Source organism: Arachis ipaensis, chromosome B7 (genome assembly GCF_059453495.1).
Source record: "Arachis ipaensis isolate K30076 ecotype BB chromosome B7, ASM5945349v1, whole genome shotgun sequence".
Classification (NCBI taxonomy): Eukaryota; Viridiplantae; Streptophyta; class Magnoliopsida; order Fabales; family Fabaceae; genus Arachis; species Arachis ipaensis.
In genome coordinates, this window is record NC_142442.1 from 11,643,891 (window position 1) to 11,662,500 (window position 18,610).

Sequence of the window (18,610 nt, forward strand, 5' to 3'; positions counted from 1 at the left end):
TATTTGGTTGAAAAAAAATGATCCTTTTCATAGATTAAATGTAATTTTTTTAGATACCGCAAATTAAAACTTGAACCTTCTATATCCAACCCATTTACATTTAACTATAGGACTAGCAGCACTATTCGAATTCATATATATATAAAAGTAGAAATTTAAATTCAAATTGCTCTTTTTTATACAAGTATTTAGGTTTATCAAACTAGTAATTTAATTTGCTAATAATATATAAATAATAATTGATATTAGGAAATATAGAAAGAACTAAATATTGTGTTTGAGTGAAATCAAATTTGATTTTTGCAAGTTGAACAAAATAGGATTGGTTGTGATGTTTAGCATGCAGGTAGAATTTGGATTAAAGAATATAAACTTGCGCGTAGGATGAATATAATTCGGGTTAAAGAATATAAACTCGCGTAGGATGAGAATAGAGCTTAAACCCTATCCTATCCATCACTATCCTTGCTTACTATTGGATACAAATGTTACGAATTTTTGGTTTATAAATAATTCTTCTTTTCTTTTACCATTAGTTAGGTTTGAACAGATATTTTAGACATCCTAACAGCTTCGTCTTATGAAGATATTTAAATTATTCCCACCAAATTTGTAGAATAAGACAATGGTACGTCTGTATTCCTTTTTGAAACTTCTAACAGAAAATTACATTATTAATTTATTATTTTTACTTGGGCCAAATGCCTTTCTTTTTCCCTACAATAAAACAAAAAAACGTGCACGATGATAATTTTCATCCACGGCTCCACGCAACTTGTTACCACAGATTGAGGGGAGACCTTTTACTTTTTTATTTTATTTTTTCTTTTATGAATCGGAAGTTGGTAACCGCTAATCAGCTGAGCATAAATGATTTTGGGAGAATGGGAACAACCAACATCTGCTGAGTTAATACTTAGTGGCATATGTTAGACAACGGCCTAAAAAAGATGCATCATTTGTCGGAGACTCTTATAACTCCATTTTTCTTCGTAAGTACGAACTAGTAAATTGACTAAATTCAATTCACTTTTTAAGATATTTTGTCCTCAGCATCGTAAATATTTGCATTAACGGCGGTAAAAAGATTGATGAAAGTTGAGGCTCAATCCTCATTAATAACCAAAGAAGTGAGAACTAACATGAAATTGGGTTCATTCACCATCCTAAATAATGAAAAGCTATTCTGCTTAAGAGTTACGAAGGACATCAAAATTTAACTGGTAATATGTAAATTCCTTCTATGCCCACACAAAATTCACTACAGCCAACAAGAGGTCCAGAGAATCTGTAAACAAGAATAAATTAGGCGTTATACACATTAGTTACTTGTATAGAACCAGAAGGAAACAAAAAAAAAAGGAAAAATGAACACGAAACTATTTCGGACGAGAAGAATGAATATGTTGGGTGGGGGAACAGAGTGTGTAAATCTGTAAGCCAATTACATTGGAGCACATCTCCACAAATACAGGAAAAGGCTCAAGCAGAAAGGTTTTTTTACTTGCTATATGCACAGATAAAATCCTGGGAATAGTTTTTGTTAAATATGTTCCCAAGAAGAACTATGTGCAAGTTTCTTGCCACTTTCAAAATAAAAAATAGGCATCACAGAGCATATAGACAACAATAGATTTGGAGAAGATTGGATTACTATAATAGATAGTAATTCTAATGACTACTTTTTTTGGGGGAGGTGAGGGGAGGGGTGAGTGAAGTAAACTATAAGCCGATTACATTGGAGCTTATCTCCACGGATAGAGGAGAACGCTCAAGCAGAAAGGTTTTTCATTTACTATATGCACAAATAAAATCCTGGGAGTAGGTTTCGTAAAGATGAGTTCCCAAGAAGAACTATGTGCAATATTCTTTTCAAATGAAACACAATTTCAAAAATCGAAATAATAAACAAGGCAACAGAGAATATAGATATAGATATTAGATGACACAATGATACTGACATTAGGTTCAAAGATAATCTGACTTTAACCAGTAGAACATAATTTCAGAATGTAACATTCAAAATACAAAGAAGCATATTAATTTAGTATGCAAACTTGATCATGGGTAAGTCATTCTCTAAGTTGAAACCATATGAGGATTATCCCGAAATTCAGATGACAAAATACACCAATTAGATGGTAAAATTACCTCATATATTGCTTGGATACATGAAGACTCTGACCCTTGCTCCCTGCAGATGAATCAACACCCAAAACCATCAGAAAATCATACAAAAGCCAATCGAAGAACAATTGAACATTTCTCTGCCTTGAAAATTACCATTGATTTTGGTGGCAGGTTTGACTTGAACTTAGCACGGACAATACCACTGTTACCATGAGGCCTGGTAACCTTACCCCAAATGCAGCGATAGTGGGATCCATTCTTCTTTACCTTGGCTTTGTATATGTATGCCATGCGCTTCCCAGCATACCATGCAACCTCTTCCTTGGTGTTTACTCCCTCAATCTGGATAAGAGAGGTGTTTGGATATTGGTTTGACTTGGACCTGAAAGAACACTACCAATATCTTAGCTTATATCAAGTCATGCCAACTGAATCCACACACAATTTATATGCCATTCTTGAGATAAATTCATAAATCCCAATTTTAGTAATATAAACCACAAAACACCAATTTACTATAGGAGGGTGGAAGAAGTGTACCTCTTGTATCCAAGGATTGAACCCCTGACATAAAGTCTGAAAATACAACACAAAAGTACAACACCGTCAACAATTTTCATTTCTTAGATAAATCTCCCTCAGAAATGCACGATGAGCATATGCATCCACATTTTACAACATAAAATGATGATATTCAATTCATAATCAACAAAGCATCTCCAAAACACATCGAACATTCAGCAGAAATTTTAATACACATGCATACAACTGATAACAGAGCCTAAAACTCCCAAAGCCTCAACTTTCAGAGCACATGAATCCACATACTCTGTTCATTTTACAGGAAAATACAATGTTACTGTCTGAGAAGCTAATTCAGCATTGCTCCTCACCACATTATATCACTTAAGCACCTTAACCCATTAGCCAAAGCAATCAAAAACCCTAAACCCTAAACCAAATCTTGATCTTCATCAACCACATCACAAATGTGCATTTCACATTAAATCACTAACAAAAACAAAAATCACAAACATTTCTCTTTTTTTTTTCTTCCAGAAACGATACAGTTGTGAATAGTATTAGGTCATCAACATAATGCAAAAGATCGAAAAACAATGTGGAGAGAGTTAGAAAGGGAAACCTGACACGCTCTCCTTGGCGACCTTTCACCATTTTCGCTTGAAGAAGATGCTTCCTCGCCTCCTGCAACTGCTGCTTCGGGTTGATGCACGGCGGAAGCTGCACCAAGCTGAATCAGCTCCATGGTTATATACACGCACAAAAATAAACCAGGCAAGGTTAGGGTTTGTTCTTCCCTTTTGATTGGGCCTTATTACCCTCTCTTCAGGCCCATTATCCTACTTCCTTTCTTCCAACTCTTCTTTTCTGTCCATAGCCTTTTCGATCAACCAAATCTATATTTCGGACCAGAAAAAAAAAAACTTTGAGAATTAGTAATATACTTTTATTTTTATTTTTATTAAAGACAAGAGATTCAAACTCACCACCTCTTAGTTGAATATGGGTATCATTTGAACTATAACTCATTAGTAATTAGTAATATACTTTCATCGAAAGGAATTAGGGATTTAGAAATACTACGTTCATACAAAAAATTAATCACATAATTATTATATATTTATGTATAAAAATATATATTATTTAACTCATTTTCATTATATATTTTATATTTTAATATGTATTTATATTTATAACTAATTTTTAATATACACATAATATAAAAATCAGCAGTTACATGAAGGAGAGTCAATTAAGCTAAGAAGTGGTAATTTCCTTATTAAAATTTTGAGACTTATTATAGCATAGAGAATAATCTAAAAACACGTGAAACAGCGAGAGGGTATCGCCTCATATTCCGTTTTGTACGTGATGGGGTGATGGCAATGTTGACTCATGGTTCAACTACGCAAAAGCCACACCAAACACATAAAAAGAACAACAACGCAAAACTCTACCACAATTGTTCTTCATATATTAATTTCTTCTGCTTCACCAAATAATCCTGGGTCTTATTGATTACATATATAAATATTCATGCCAATAAGAAGTAGGGGTTTATTAGAGGAAGGAGAAGAACGACATGGGTTATTATCAATGTGTAGTGTGCGGCATAGGATAAGACATTGGCAAAAACTATGTAGGATGAAGCAAAGGCGTCACATGTTTTGGGGCTTAATAGTTTTGTTGTTGATGTGTTTCTTGCTTAAGTTTTTGTTGATGCATATCTTTTCTCATCAGCTTGATGTCCATCGTGCAATACGGTCTAACATCGTGCACCACAAAAATTCATCTCACACGCATTCGGTATATATACAACTTTCTTTTTTGTTCATTTGCATCATATCTGTCTCTCTTCCTTTTCTTAATTGCTTCTAATGCATGCATTAGTTTATGGGCATAGTTTTTTCCTTTTTAACAAACTTATAACATTTTAGTCAATGCTTAGTCCTTTTTTATATAGAAAATTGTTTATTCCTATAGGGACAACATTTTACAACTTTTTATTTACACTCCTTTTTTTTTGTGATTTTAGAAAGGAAACTCCCTTTTTTGTGATTTTAAAAAGGAAACATAAAAAAGATATTTTTATGGCAAAAATTGGTAGAATTCTTGTTAGTAAGGAATTATTTTAGAAAAAAAAAAATATCTTATAATATCCATAAAAGAAATAACAAAACACGTCTTATTTATACGAGTACTTCTCTTTCCATAGTTATCAAATTCACTTCAACTAAAAAATTCATGAATCGATACCATAACTAAAAAGTTAATGAACCGATGCCATAATTGGTTTGGTATAACGCATAGACCGGGATTTACAATTAACTTGGTCAATGATGATCAAATTTATTGAAAATCAATCAATTCACATCGAAATAGTTGCAATTTGATATACAGAGCACCACCAAATGTGTTGCTTGCTCGTAGAACAACTAGAGGTCACTAGTTATATAAGTATCCTTAAAATTAAAGTTTTTTTTTTTATTTTAGTAATATTTTTTAATAACACTTTTTAAAAAATATTGTTTAGTAATAAAAAAAACGTTTCTTTAATTTTAGTAATATTTTTTAAAATACCATAATTATCATATGATAGTCAAACTTTGTATATATGATTTACTTTGTAAGTCGATTTCATATATCGCCCTTCATAAATGTAGTGAATATTAATATCATTGGTTTGTATTTCATTTTGTTAGCTAGACTCTCGAAATCTGGAAGCATCCCAAAAGTGACAACTATTACAAATGCATTGATAGTCAACCAAAGAGTAAAAACATGGTCCAATGTTCTTATTTCTTCTAAATTCGAGTTCCCAATTACCAACTCTGATCTGTGGTTACCTATGGAAATTTTATATTCTACAGCGAAAGTAGGAAACGCCACAAATGGCTACCTTTTGGTTCACGCCAATGGAGGATTAAATCAAATGACAACTGGAGTATGCAATTATATTAGTTTAGCACTATTTATTCTTCAATTAAATTTAATTTCCTCTGGTTTAATTAATTAATAGAGAGTGGATATTGTCACTTAGATTTTGATAAAACCATTCTTTTTTTTTTTTAACAAATTATAAGTAGAGTGATATTATAAAAAATAGAAGTATCTATATCATTTTCCAATTAATATTATACAATATAATATGAATTTTCAATCATATTGCAGATAAGTGACATGGTCGCTATAGCCAAACTTATGAATGCTACTTTGGTTTTACCAACATTAGACCATCATTCATTTTGGACGGATAGCAGGTATGAATTCTCATATTACTTGTATTTCCAGAGAGGAAAAAAAAAACTCTAATTTCATGGGGATATAATTGCATTTTTTATTAGATAAAAAAATATAATTAAATCTTTATTAGTTGTTATTTTTAAGAAAAAAATATAATAAATATATATTTTTTATAATATTTTATAATTCATTCTACAACAAATGCGAAAATAAATATTTTTAAATAAAAATATATTTTTTAACGAAAATAATTAAAAAATATCTAAATAAATTTTTCATCTAATATAAAAATTTAATTATAACTTTTTAAATATAAAGATAAATAAAAGGGGTGATATTTTTCCTTATTTTGTGCCAGTGGTTTTAAACAAATTTTCAACTGGAGGAACTTTATTAAAGTCTTAGAAGATGAGGTTCCAATAGTGGAATCTCTGCCACCAAGATTTGCAGCAATTAAGCCAGCATTGAAAGCTCCAGTTTCTTGGTCCAAGGCAATAATATAACAAATTATTCAAGTGTTACCATAATTAATTTATGTTTGTATTGGATGTGCCATATTTATATACATCACTAGATTTTAATAAATAAAAATAAAAAATTAATATAAAAAAATATTAATAAATTTTAATAAATACAGAATATCTTAATTAATAAGTAAATATCTTTTAATATATAATACTTTAAATAATAACATAATTTTTTATTTTTAAATAAATAAATATAAAATATATAAATACAAAAAATATAAATTTTTTTATTCATTAAATTAATTATTATACATAAAAAATTAATTAATATTAAAAATTATATTAAAAAGATATTTTAAACTGCAATATAAAAAAATAAAATAATTAAATTTTATTTTATATTATTTAACAAATAATTAGATTATTATATTCAAAATTTATTAATTAACTATTTAATTTTTTATTAAAATATTTATAAAACTATAATTTATTTAAAAATTATATATAATACATGAAAATATTAATTTTCTTATTTTTTAATTTAAAAAAAACTGAATAAATAATATGTATCAATTACATATATATATCATATGTGTGTATTAAATAGTGACTAATGTAGGATTGATATATATTTTTTTATTCTTCATATTTTTTAATATATATGTCACCTCACGATTTTCTCTTCTAATTTTTTATTTTTATTTATTTTATAGTAATATTAAATAGATAATAATTTAAAATTATTTTTTAAATTTAATATTTATAATTTCATATATATAATATTTATAATTAAATATTTATTATATTTAATATCATCCAAATATTTCAGTAATAATAAAAAAAATATAAAATAAGTTCATATTTTATTTTCTATTATTTCCAAACATTTTTTATTTTGCTAGTTAATTTTTTTATTCTTTAACTCGACTTAAATTTTATATATATATATATATATATATATATATATATATATATATATATATATATATATATTAAAAAATTAATGTACAAATATCTTTCAAAACATATTTTTCTTCACATATTTTTAATTTATTAAAAATATATTTTGTTAAATCTAAGAGTAAAACATATAATTTTTTAATTTTAATGTAACAAATTTAATATATTTTTTGATTTTAATATTTTTATATTATTAAATTTTATTTTATATTATTTGATAAATAATTAAATTATTATATTCAAAAAATATATTAACTAACTATTTTTGTTAAATATATTATTATATAATATAATTTTTTATTAAAATATTTGTAAAAATATAATTTATTTAAAAAATTATATATAATACATAAAAATATTAACTTTCTTTATTTTTTCAATGTTTTCTTAGAAAAGCTAAATAATTAATATAATTTATGTTTTTTAATTTTTTTAGATAAACTCATATATATAAGTGTAATTACATGTAATAACTGACCTACATTTTAATTCAGATAGTATATAGTATATAGTATATATATTATTTTGAGAAAGGTACAGAAAGAAACAGTATATTTGTGTGATTATATTTCTAAAATAGCCTGATTTTGTATACAGTTTTTGATATTTTTAACGTAAATCCTATTAATATAAGTGAATATATAATTTGATAGGCATGCATTCAAAAATATATTATTTATTCAGTTTTTCTAATAAAACACGGAAAAAAATTTAATGCTTTTATGTATATATAATTTTTAAATAAATTATATTTTTACAAATATTTTGATAAAAAATTATATTATATAATAATATATTTAACAAAAGTATTTAATTAATAAATTTTGAATATAATAATCTAATTATTTATCAAATAATATAAAATAAAATTTAATTATTTTATATTTTTATGTTGTAATTTATAATATCATTATAATATAATTTTTTAGAATTATAAAATTTTTTTTGCATAATATTTTATCTTAACGAGTAAAAAATACTTATATTTTTGTATTTATATATTTTATATTTATTTATTTAAAAATAAAAGATTATGTTGTTATTTAAAGTATTGTATATTAAAAGATATTTATTTATGTACTAGGATATTCTGTATTTATTAAAGTCCATCAATATTCTTTTTTTATATTAGTCTTTAATTTTTATTTAATAAAATCTAATAATTTATATAAATATGACACATTTAATATGAATAAAATTATTATGCTTATTTTAGACATACCATTATTTAAGTGTTACCATAATTAACCTATGTTTGGTAAGCTAGTATTTGATAGCAAAAACATGACAAAATACAAAGAGATAGCAATAACATAAAATATTTTGTTTAATTTTGTTTCACTTTCTTGTTTTCTCTATTTCTAGAAATACAAAAATACATAAGATCATGGTATGGAACAAAGTATTTTGTATTTATCTTTATATTTAAAACTTTTTTTTCTCCATATTTGTATTTTGTCTTTAAAAGTAAATGCTAGCTAAATATCTCAAGATAAAAAAGTATAAAAATAAGAGATAAAAAACAAATTAAAACAGGAAAATTATGAATTTTTCTAATATATTTATTTAGGCTAAAATATATTTTTTTTGTCTCCTAAAATTTAGCAAAAATTTAAAAAATATTTCTAAATTTTATTTTGTTTTAATTTTATTCCAAAAGTTTTCGATTTGCATCAAATATACTCCCAACAGCTAAATTTTTAAAAAATTTAAAACCAATCCAACAATAATGCATGACAACTATGCTTGATTTATTTGTGTTAAAGATTGTTCTTATATAATTATTGTTGAATTGATCCTAAATTTTTTTAAAAATTAGCTGTCAAAACTTAGAAGTATATTTGACCCAAATCAAAAATTTTTAGGACAAAATTAAAACAAAAAAATAGGTGTATTTTTTAAACTTTTACCAAACTTTAGAAATAAAAATATACTTTATCTATCCTATTTATTTATATGTTTTGGCATTTTTCTCCAAATAATTTATATTTTTATCTTGAGATAATAATTACCAAATAAATAAGTATTGAATATCATGGTGGTTTTGAAACTAAAGATATGTGGAATTAATTGCATTGGAGCATGTAGGGTAGCTACTACAAAGGGGAGATGATGGGATTATTGAGAAGACAGAAAGTGATAAAATTTACCCACACTGATTCTCGCCTTGTCAATAATGGTCTTCCTGATTCAATTCAGAAAATACGTTGTCGTACCATGTATAAAGCTCTTAGATTTTCAGTGCCAATTGAAGGGCTTGCAATGAAGTTGGTAAATAGACTTAGAAACAATACGCATTATCTTGCCCTCCATCTAAGGTACTTAAGTAAACTTTAGAAATTTTTAAAACCAAAGATTTTAAATTCTATAAAAGGCCGTATTAAAATTAAACCAGTAAACTAAGCTAACTTAGCTTCTAATTAACAATTGTCTTATAAAAACATGGAAAACAAAATGCAGATATGAAAAGGACATGCTTGCATTCACAGGATGCAATCACAACCTAACAAAAGAAGAAGCAAGAGAAGTGAGAGAAATGAGATACAAAGTGAAACATTGGAAGAACAAAGAGATTGATAGCAAATCAAAGAGGCTAAAGGGTGTTTGCCCCATGACTCCAAGAGAAGTAGCATTGTTCCTTGAAGCAATTGGGTTCCCTCTTGACACAAAAATCTACATAGCTGCTGGTAACATTTATGGCTCACAAGGACTCAAACCACTTGAAACCAAGTACCCTAATGTCTTCTCACACTCCACTTTGGCCACAAAAGAAGAGCTTGAACCCTTTAGGATCCACCAGAATCAGCTTGCTGCTTTGGATTATGTTATTTCGGTTGAAAGTGATGTTTTTCTTTACACCTATGATGGCAACATGGCTAAAGCTGTACGAGGTCACAGAGCATTTCAAGGATTTCGTAAAACCATTGCCCCAAACAAGTAATTATTTTCTTATTTCTATTTATATCAAGATTTTTTTTAGTACATACTAATTAAGGCTGTGTTTGTTTCTGACAGGACAAGATAAGATATAAATGACAAAGATACAAACTTTTGTGTTCTTAATTCTATTTGGTGATAAACTAGAACATATTATGAAATTTTAATTTATTTTTATTTTTTTTTATTTAAAAAATTTGAGAAAAAAAATATAATATTAAAAAAATATAATTATAAAAAATTAGTAAGAATAATGAAAGAAAAAATAAAAAATAAGTTATGTCTCTATATCCTTTTTGTCAGGATACACACAAAATATATTAATTTAGTGTCTTTATACATAATATTTTTATTCATATCTCATGTGTCAAACACAATTTTATGTCTCTGTATCTCTGTCTCATATTCCATCTCTATAAACAAATGCAAATTAATAGTTATCTAATTCAAATTAATCTTCAAAGTGATCCATTACATTCACTAAAGTAAAGTAGGTTCAGACATTCTAATTGCACTAATTATATTACTGTAATTAATAAAAATATACTATGTTAATTCTTAACGGTATGATAGATCATTTAGTGAAAAAAAAAATCAAGAGACTAATAACATTTTAAAATCTCAAAAACCATTTTAGTATATGTAGCTAATTTGAAGAACCATTTTAAAATTTACTATATCATCATTTGATTAGTAGTCTTTGGTTACATTTAGGATATTAGGGCAACAAAGTCAGTTTTTACAAAATTAGCTAATGAAAAAGTTTTACTAATATTTTTTTCAATCACTAATTGTTAAAAGAAGTAAATTTCAAAAAATGAAATTTTTAATGATATTTTTAGTAACAATTATTTTTTGTTTCCAGTAGTTATCAAATATTAATGAAAATATCATCAAAAAATTATCTGCCATCAAGAAATCATAAATATTGGATAAATTGTTACAATTAGCAATCATAAAAAAAAAATTCAAATAGAGATCAACAAACTATTAGATAAATAATAAACAATATGGTTCATCATAAATATGAGAATACAATTAAAAAAAATACACTTATTGAATTGAAACTGTAAGAACAAAAATAACTCCACAATTCAACCATATGGTAAAATGGGCAAGTATGTGATGTCTAATTAATGATGTTTTTCAACATGTTGCAGGCAAAAGTTTGTTAGGTTGGTTGATGAATTAGACAGTGACTTAATTTCTTGGGAAGATTTCTCATCTAAGGTTAAGAGCATACACAAAAACAATGTGGGAGCACCACATCCTAGAAAAATTGATCGCCACCCCAAATTGGAAGAGAATTTCTATGCAAACCCTTTTCCAGGTTGCATTTGTGAGAAGTGATTTTTCAGTCATTAATTAGTCATTAGATTAAATAACAACTAATTCATCACATTCATTTATGTAATATACAGAGCTATTTGGAAATGTATATTGGTAGAGATGAATAGGCTAGTTGATAGGTGTGATATATTGAGTATAAGAGTGTCCAAATTTGATTACGAATTGTAACTCAACTCAAATATTTTAACTATATACTATTAGCAAAAGTTGTAGAATTATATCCCAAATTCAATTAAGTTCAACAGAGTAATGTATAATTTCTTTTTCCATTTTTTTACTCTGCGAAAAAAATACATTTTATTTGGTCATGGAGAGTTAGAGACTTATTCCATTTATATATATTAGTGGATTAATAGATTTTGTAATTTAATTTTAATGTACTATTTTGTAAAGTGATTTTATACATATATTCAATTATATAATGTTATATTTAGGGATGATAAACGAACCGAAAATCTATCGTGTCGACTCGCTTTACTCGCTCAAAAAGATGAACCAGATTAGAATTTTGAGACCGCTATAATAATAAGAAAAAAACCTAACCCGCACCATATAATCCATGTGCTTTGGCGTTATTTTATTTTATTTTTCTTTCTTTTTCTAAACCAAAAAACTACTCAAACCCATATTCCCAATTGCCAATCCGCTAAAGCGGTGAACACTTTCACAATTTCAAATCAACCTCTAACCTTAGTAAAAAATAATCACTCTTTGTCCTTGTTTCACGAGCTCTCTACCTTTCAGGTTCTCTCTTTAACCGTCACAGACGCAGACACACTCTCGAACACCGTCGTCGGCATCCTTTGTCATCGCCAGCATCCGTCGTGCCTCTTCGACTCTCTTTTCAGTGTTCTAGGCTCACAACCGTCTGTCGTTTGCTCGCACGTCTCCGTCACGCCTCTCTGTCGCAAGCTGCTCCATCTCTTCGACGCTTGGACAATGTTCAATTAGATGTTTTAAAAATTATTTATTTTAGTTTGGACAATATTTGTTGAATTATTTTGTTACAAAATACTTTATTGATAACTATATTAGAAATTTAAAATTATAAATACTTTTTTTTTTTGAATTTAAAAACTGTTGGTTTATTAAAATATTTATGAAATTGTATGCTAAAACACGAAAGAAATTGGCTGCCAACTGGCCATTAGGAGGGCTGAGTCGGGTTACCTTGCCTGCCACTCCTAGTCATATCAATAAAAATAATTATTTTTTAAATTGATTGCATATATGATCATTCAAAAGAACAAATGTAATTACATTCTGTCAGTACATTAAATTTAAACTCTTTTAATTTATTAAATATATATATATATATATATATAATAGTTAATAAATTTGTAATAATTAAGACGTACACATTAGGGCAAATCACGTAAAGAAATAAAATGAAACCAAATTTACATAAATTTCCTAAATCAAGAACTGTTACGTGCATGCCTTTATACACAATTATATGTAAAGCGAATTGATTTACATCGATTTAGTCATTCTAGTAGTAAATCGAATTAAGTAGATTTCAACTCTTAGGTATAGGCATCGGATCTATGAGCTTTGATTTAGTAATGTTCGAAATCCACCCATAGTAAATCGAAACCATTTGCATTGATTTAGACCCGTGGTATGTGCCATAGTAATTCGAAGTGAATAGATTCGATTTAAACTAGGTAGTAAATCGAATTGAGTGACTTCAATTTACACGCAACGAATGCTAGTGGTAAATCAAATCCAATATATATTAATAGTTCGTATCCATCCATAAAGAGGTTAGTGAATGAAATTTAATATCTTTAAAAAATAAATAATAGTTTGTGATGTTAAGTCGCTTAGAATTTTATTATATGTTCTATTGAGATTTTAAAATTATAAATGTTAGTTAGAGTAGTGATTTAGTGGTTTGTTAGAATTTTAAAAATACAAATGCCAGGTGGAGAGGTGATAAACAATGCTTAGTTAGACAACACAAGATTCGATGGTCCCAAAACGTTTGGATCATTAAATGGTCCTATAACAAAACATATTTTTTAAGTTTTTTAATAACTGTTAAATAATTCTTATTTAATTTTAATTACAAATTAATCCTTTATATATTATTTAATTATAAAATTTATTTTTTATCTTATAAATTATTATTTTATTATTCATCTATCATATTTATTAATAATAAAAAATAAAAACAACAACGAATTAGATCTTCCATCAATCATAATAAATATTTTGGCAATCCTAATAAATTAGAATTTTATCCTTGATTCGTTACATCCGTAAAAGCTGGTGAAATCATGTTTCGTGGAAATTCAATCGATTGGACATACAACACAATCGATTGAATTTTGCAAGGCATGTGAATTTTTTCTAATTCAATCGATTGTTTGTGTTACCTAATCGATTGAAGTCATCAAAGTAATATGGATTTTCACAATTCAATCAATTGGTTGTGTTACCCAATCGATTTATGTCTTCAAAGTAATATGAATTTTCACAATTTAATCAATTGGTTGTGTTACCTACTGCGTTATATATTACACCATTCTAAATTTTCGTGCTCGTGTTTATAAATTATTATTTTATTATTCATCTATCTTGTCTTTAAAATTCTATTTTCAATTTTTAAGATTTTATTTTGATTTAGATACTCTAATCTTATCTATTCTTTGATATTAAGATTATAAATTGGTGAATAATCTATCATCAACTACTCAATCCTACAATTGGAATCGTTTATCAATCTTTTTTATTATCAATTTTTTTATTGTTTTTGTTCATCATTTATCCATCTACTTAATATCCAATTTTTCTTCATTGTTTATCCATCTCTTTAATATCCAATATTTGTCGTTGATTATGCGATAATCACAGTTACAACATCGGTAGAGATCCAATCCATTTTTTCATTGTAGTATTTAAAAAATAATTCATTGTTTTGATTAAAAAATCGAGGTTAGTGAATAGAATCTCCACTGTTACAATTCTTTATTTCAATTCTTTATTCATGAAATTGCACTATAGCAGAGGCAGAGCTTAGCGGCACTTTTTTCTCTTTTTAGCGGCGGTTTTAAACCGCCGCAAAATATGTTTCCGGCGGCTATGGTGACCGCCCTCATTATGAGCGCTGGGAGTGAGTTCAGCGGTGGTTACCAGCAACCGCTGGTATAACCGTCGCTAAATATGCATTTCGCGGCATGCGTTAAAAAAATCGCCGCAAAATTTGAATTCTACAATTGTCTTCTTGGTTACCAGCGGTTTTAAAACCGCCGCCAATCAATTAAGTTTTTTGCAAGTTTGAATAAATTTTGCGGCTATGTTACAACCGCCGCAGTTAAGGACTGGTTTGTGTATATCTTTACAGGCGGTTTTGAACCGCCGCAATCCCCGATACAACTGTCCTATTTTTTTTAGTCTTTTTGGCGGTTTAGAACTGCCGCCAAGTTCAGAAAAAAATTAAAAAAAAAAGAGACGCAAAATTTGGGTTTTTATTTATGAAATCACATAAAATTTAAAAATAATATCATCAAGTTTTGTTCCTTGGATTTCTAATTATTTTAGGAGTGATTGTATTCACGGATGGAATCTAAACTTGTGACAAAACCAGAAAAATATCCCAAACCACAATGTATTTATCAAAATATCAACAAAATAGATCTCTTGCTAAGAGTTGCATAGTCTACCTAAAAAAAAGTATGCATCAATCCAAAATAATTTCAATCCTAAAGTACTATTTTCTACTATATCATTCCATTGAAAGCATCCCTGCAGCAATCTCTGGTGGCAGCTCCTCACCCTGCCGTTGAAAAAGATAAATCAAAGCACTCTCCATTACCTTTATCCTTTTCTTGTCTGCTGCTGCTTCATCTTCCATCGCTTTCATTTTCAACTTCTCAGCTTCCAGTTCTGTCTGTAGTTCATTCAGCTTCCTTTGCGTCTCCTCTACTTGTACTCTATTTACTGATGGTTGCAAATTTGTACCAAAGAGTTGACTAGGAGTCGGTCCAAAACCCACTCCACGCACTCTACCCAGTTTCTCTCTTCCGAAAACCTGAGCAATGGAATCATTTTGGAACAACACTTTAGATGACTCATCCTGTTGCTCAATCTCCAGAAGTCTTTCCTACAGACATAAAACAACAATATGGATCCGATTCAAGAACATTCAACTTAATTAAAACTTAAACTGAGTTTATATTTGAGGCACACGATAAGCATAAGCATTCATAGGGATATACATCTGAAGTGAGAGTAGAGAATACTTTTGAATGGATTGGATTCCAGTTCTGTCACAAAATCAATTTGAGCAACCACAAGACACCCAAGTACGCTATAGTTTTCATCATTCAGAACTCCCTGGATTCCAAGACTTATACTGTTCTTCCTCTATTACTAAACTTGGATTCCAAACTTCTACTGTTCTCGCTCTATTACTAAACTTAATACCTATTACACGCTCTCTGAATATCGCTCATTTAAGTAAATGTATAAATACATAAATAAATAAATAAAATGGGCAAAGAAATAATTCAATACTAGTATTCTAGTAATTTTGACTAATTGCTCCTAATCATGTGTTACATATATATTTTGAAACAAATAATTAGAACTGTTAAAACATCATTATTTATAAAGCAATTAACAAAATTTCTGCCCAAATAAAGAACCATTTCGGTCATACAAATATTTTGTAAATTAATTGAATCCTTCACATGTAACAACTTTATATTATAGTATAAGCGTTGGAATCAAAAACTTATTTGTAGACATTGAATGAAAAGAAACCCACAACTTATTTTCAGCTCAGCACATAAGGAATGGGCAACTAAAAAGCAGCAATGAACTATGGATGCGTTAGATATCATAATTTTGATGACTAATCATATTAAGTTGTACTTACACCAATTTCTCTTGCCTCATCATTAATATAAGAGCCATCCCTTCTTTTGTAAACCTTGATCCATAACTCCCCTCTACCGACTATCCTTCCTTCTTGTTCTGACTGAAATAACAAAGTTTAATCAATCACCGAAATTGACTAATCAGGGAGAATGTAGACACAGAGATAGTCCAAGGATTGAATTATGCAAAGCAGTACAAATTACAAAACCAAAGAGTGAATAAAAAAGTACACTACCTCTTCTTCCCTCCGCCGAGCCAGGCTTTTCGAATCGCCAGTGTGGGTATACAACTGTTTTGATTGATTTATCGCATTTTTCCTACACTTCTCCTATTGGTCCATCAGAGATAAATGGGGATTAGAAACTGTTTTAAAAAAGACACAATGCAAAGGTGATTGTACTATATTATACCAATATAAATACTATTTTTACCTTCGTCTCAGGTTTGGCACGATAATCAAGGTACCATCTCCAGTGATCTCGATCAATTCCCGGCGGACGGTTCTCAATATTTTCTTCAGTCGACAATGTTGGCTCGTAGTAATCATCATACAACCTCAGCCTTGTATCTTTCCAAGACTTCCCCATACTTTTCAAAATATTTTTTTTATAATCTCGTCACTATCTTCATCAAACTCAAAGATTTGCTGCATAAATGACACAATTTGTTAAAAATATTTGCTGGAATACTCCCTGGTCAAGGAGCAGGTCAAAGGTAGCCATCCATTACAAAAACATCTTTTAGCAATAAAGAATAAATCGAAGAAGCTGCACTAACCGACGTGAACCAAAAAAAATGGAGTAAAAGATGTTTATTGACTCAAATATAATACTGATTAAAAAAACGCACAAAGGATTAAAAATTGTATAATATCATTAACAGCAATCCATAAGCCAACAAATTAAAAAGAAAAAATGCCAACTCATATCTTAAGAGTACACAGAAGTTTGTGAATAAAATCGGTGCATTCATGAACACTTCATATACAAACACTTTGTGTTATATTTAAGTTATTTTTAATTTAAGAATAAATTACTATTCCTGAAATAATCAATTCTAATCATGAATAAGCAGATGTAACTTAGATCGGATATAAACTCTTACCTTGACACATTCGAAATAAACTTTATCTTTAGTGGTAACGTGATGCCAACTTTCCTCACAGATAGAAAATTTTCCGTAGTCAGATCCAAGCATACCAAGAATGCCACTCAACAGGCCAGCTTCGTCTCCAACTGGCTGCTTTTCATTGTTGAACCTAAGCATGATCCTTCTACCATTGGGCCGTTCCATAGCCCCTCACACTCAGTTTAGCCGGCTTGATTGTGCCATCGGAATCTACAAGCCAATTATAAACCTTTATATATGTCTCCGTTGTAGACCGTTTGCATGAAGAAAATTAAATAACACATACTCTAGCGTAAATTGAAGAGGGTAAATCTAATAGATAGTTACCGATGGTCTTAACCGTCCAATACTCTATGGTCTTCTGTCCTTTGCGACTCTGAGCTCTAGAAGCAACAAAGCGGTTGTCAACTTTTTGATCAATAGAATCCACTTCATGAGCATTGGCGTCCAAGTGTACGTGTCCTGGCTCCGAGTTCTGACTGCTATAAGTGCGCGTTTGTGGAGCAGGCCTTGGTTCACTGCGCGGTGGACGGAACGGGTGTACGGTTGTATAGACACTACCACAGCTTGCTTGGGGAATTTTAGAGTCATCTTGGTGGAGAGCCGAAGTCGGAGACGGAGCCAGAGCCGGTGCCTTTTGAGATTGCTGGCATGCTGGTCCTGATTTAGCCTTTTTTGTAAACCGGTCTTTCCTAGCCATCTTAAATTCATAATAACATGATGCAGGCAAAAAATCATCACATTAACTCCAACAACATATAATGCGGGTAAATTTTGTTTATATATACTAGAACCCAAAAAATTAACTTGTATACAATGCGAGGAGTTACTCAGCACATGACATGGTTATAAGCATAAATACTCTACTTGTTCTTTATAAGCGAGATTCATCATTACAAAAGCAAATCATGAAGCTTTAAGGCCAAAACAAGTTATAACACTAACTGAAACCAAAATAAACAAATCGTAACGTGTTCATAAGGGGG

The 18,610-nt window shown here is 28.7% G+C and overlaps 3 protein-coding genes across 3 annotated transcripts; 1 reads left to right on the forward strand and 2 right to left on the reverse strand.

Annotated features, from left to right (window-relative positions):
* Positions 1 to 1,088: 1,088 nt before the first annotated feature.
* LOC107608940 (large ribosomal subunit protein eL33w) lies at positions 1,089 to 3,403 on the reverse strand. The gene is made up of 5 exons (XM_016310729.3): positions 3,275 to 3,403; positions 2,671 to 2,706; positions 2,284 to 2,512; positions 2,152 to 2,194; positions 1,089 to 1,288 (listed from the first exon to the last, which is right to left on the reverse strand). Exons 1-4 carry the CDS (start codon positions 3,304 to 3,306, stop codon positions 2,153 to 2,155), a joined length of 339 nt encoding a protein of 112 aa, XP_016166215.1. The 5' UTR covers positions 3,307 to 3,403; the 3' UTR covers positions 1,089 to 1,288; position 2,152.
* A 922-nt stretch (positions 3,404 to 4,325) lies between these two features.
* LOC107606615 (O-fucosyltransferase 19-like) lies at positions 4,326 to 11,609 on the forward strand. Its single transcript, XM_088493869.1, has 8 exons — positions 4,326 to 4,458; positions 5,359 to 5,443; positions 5,523 to 5,596; positions 5,824 to 5,912; positions 6,254 to 6,386; positions 9,411 to 9,640; positions 9,783 to 10,259; positions 11,420 to 11,609. Exons 1-8 carry the CDS (start codon positions 4,345 to 4,347, stop codon positions 11,607 to 11,609), a joined length of 1,392 nt encoding a protein of 463 aa, XP_088349995.1. The 5' UTR covers positions 4,326 to 4,344.
* Positions 11,610 to 15,339: 3,730 nt separating this feature from the next.
* Positions 15,340 to 17,083, reverse strand: LOC107606614 (uncharacterized). Its single transcript, XM_016308654.1, has 4 exons — positions 16,928 to 17,083; positions 16,732 to 16,824; positions 16,495 to 16,596; positions 15,340 to 15,717 (listed from the first exon to the last, which is right to left on the reverse strand). The coding sequence occupies exons 1-4, from the start codon at positions 17,081 to 17,083 to the stop codon at positions 15,340 to 15,342; spliced, it is 729 nt and encodes a 242-aa protein (XP_016164140.1).
* Between the last annotated feature and the right edge of the window lie 1,527 nt (positions 17,084 to 18,610).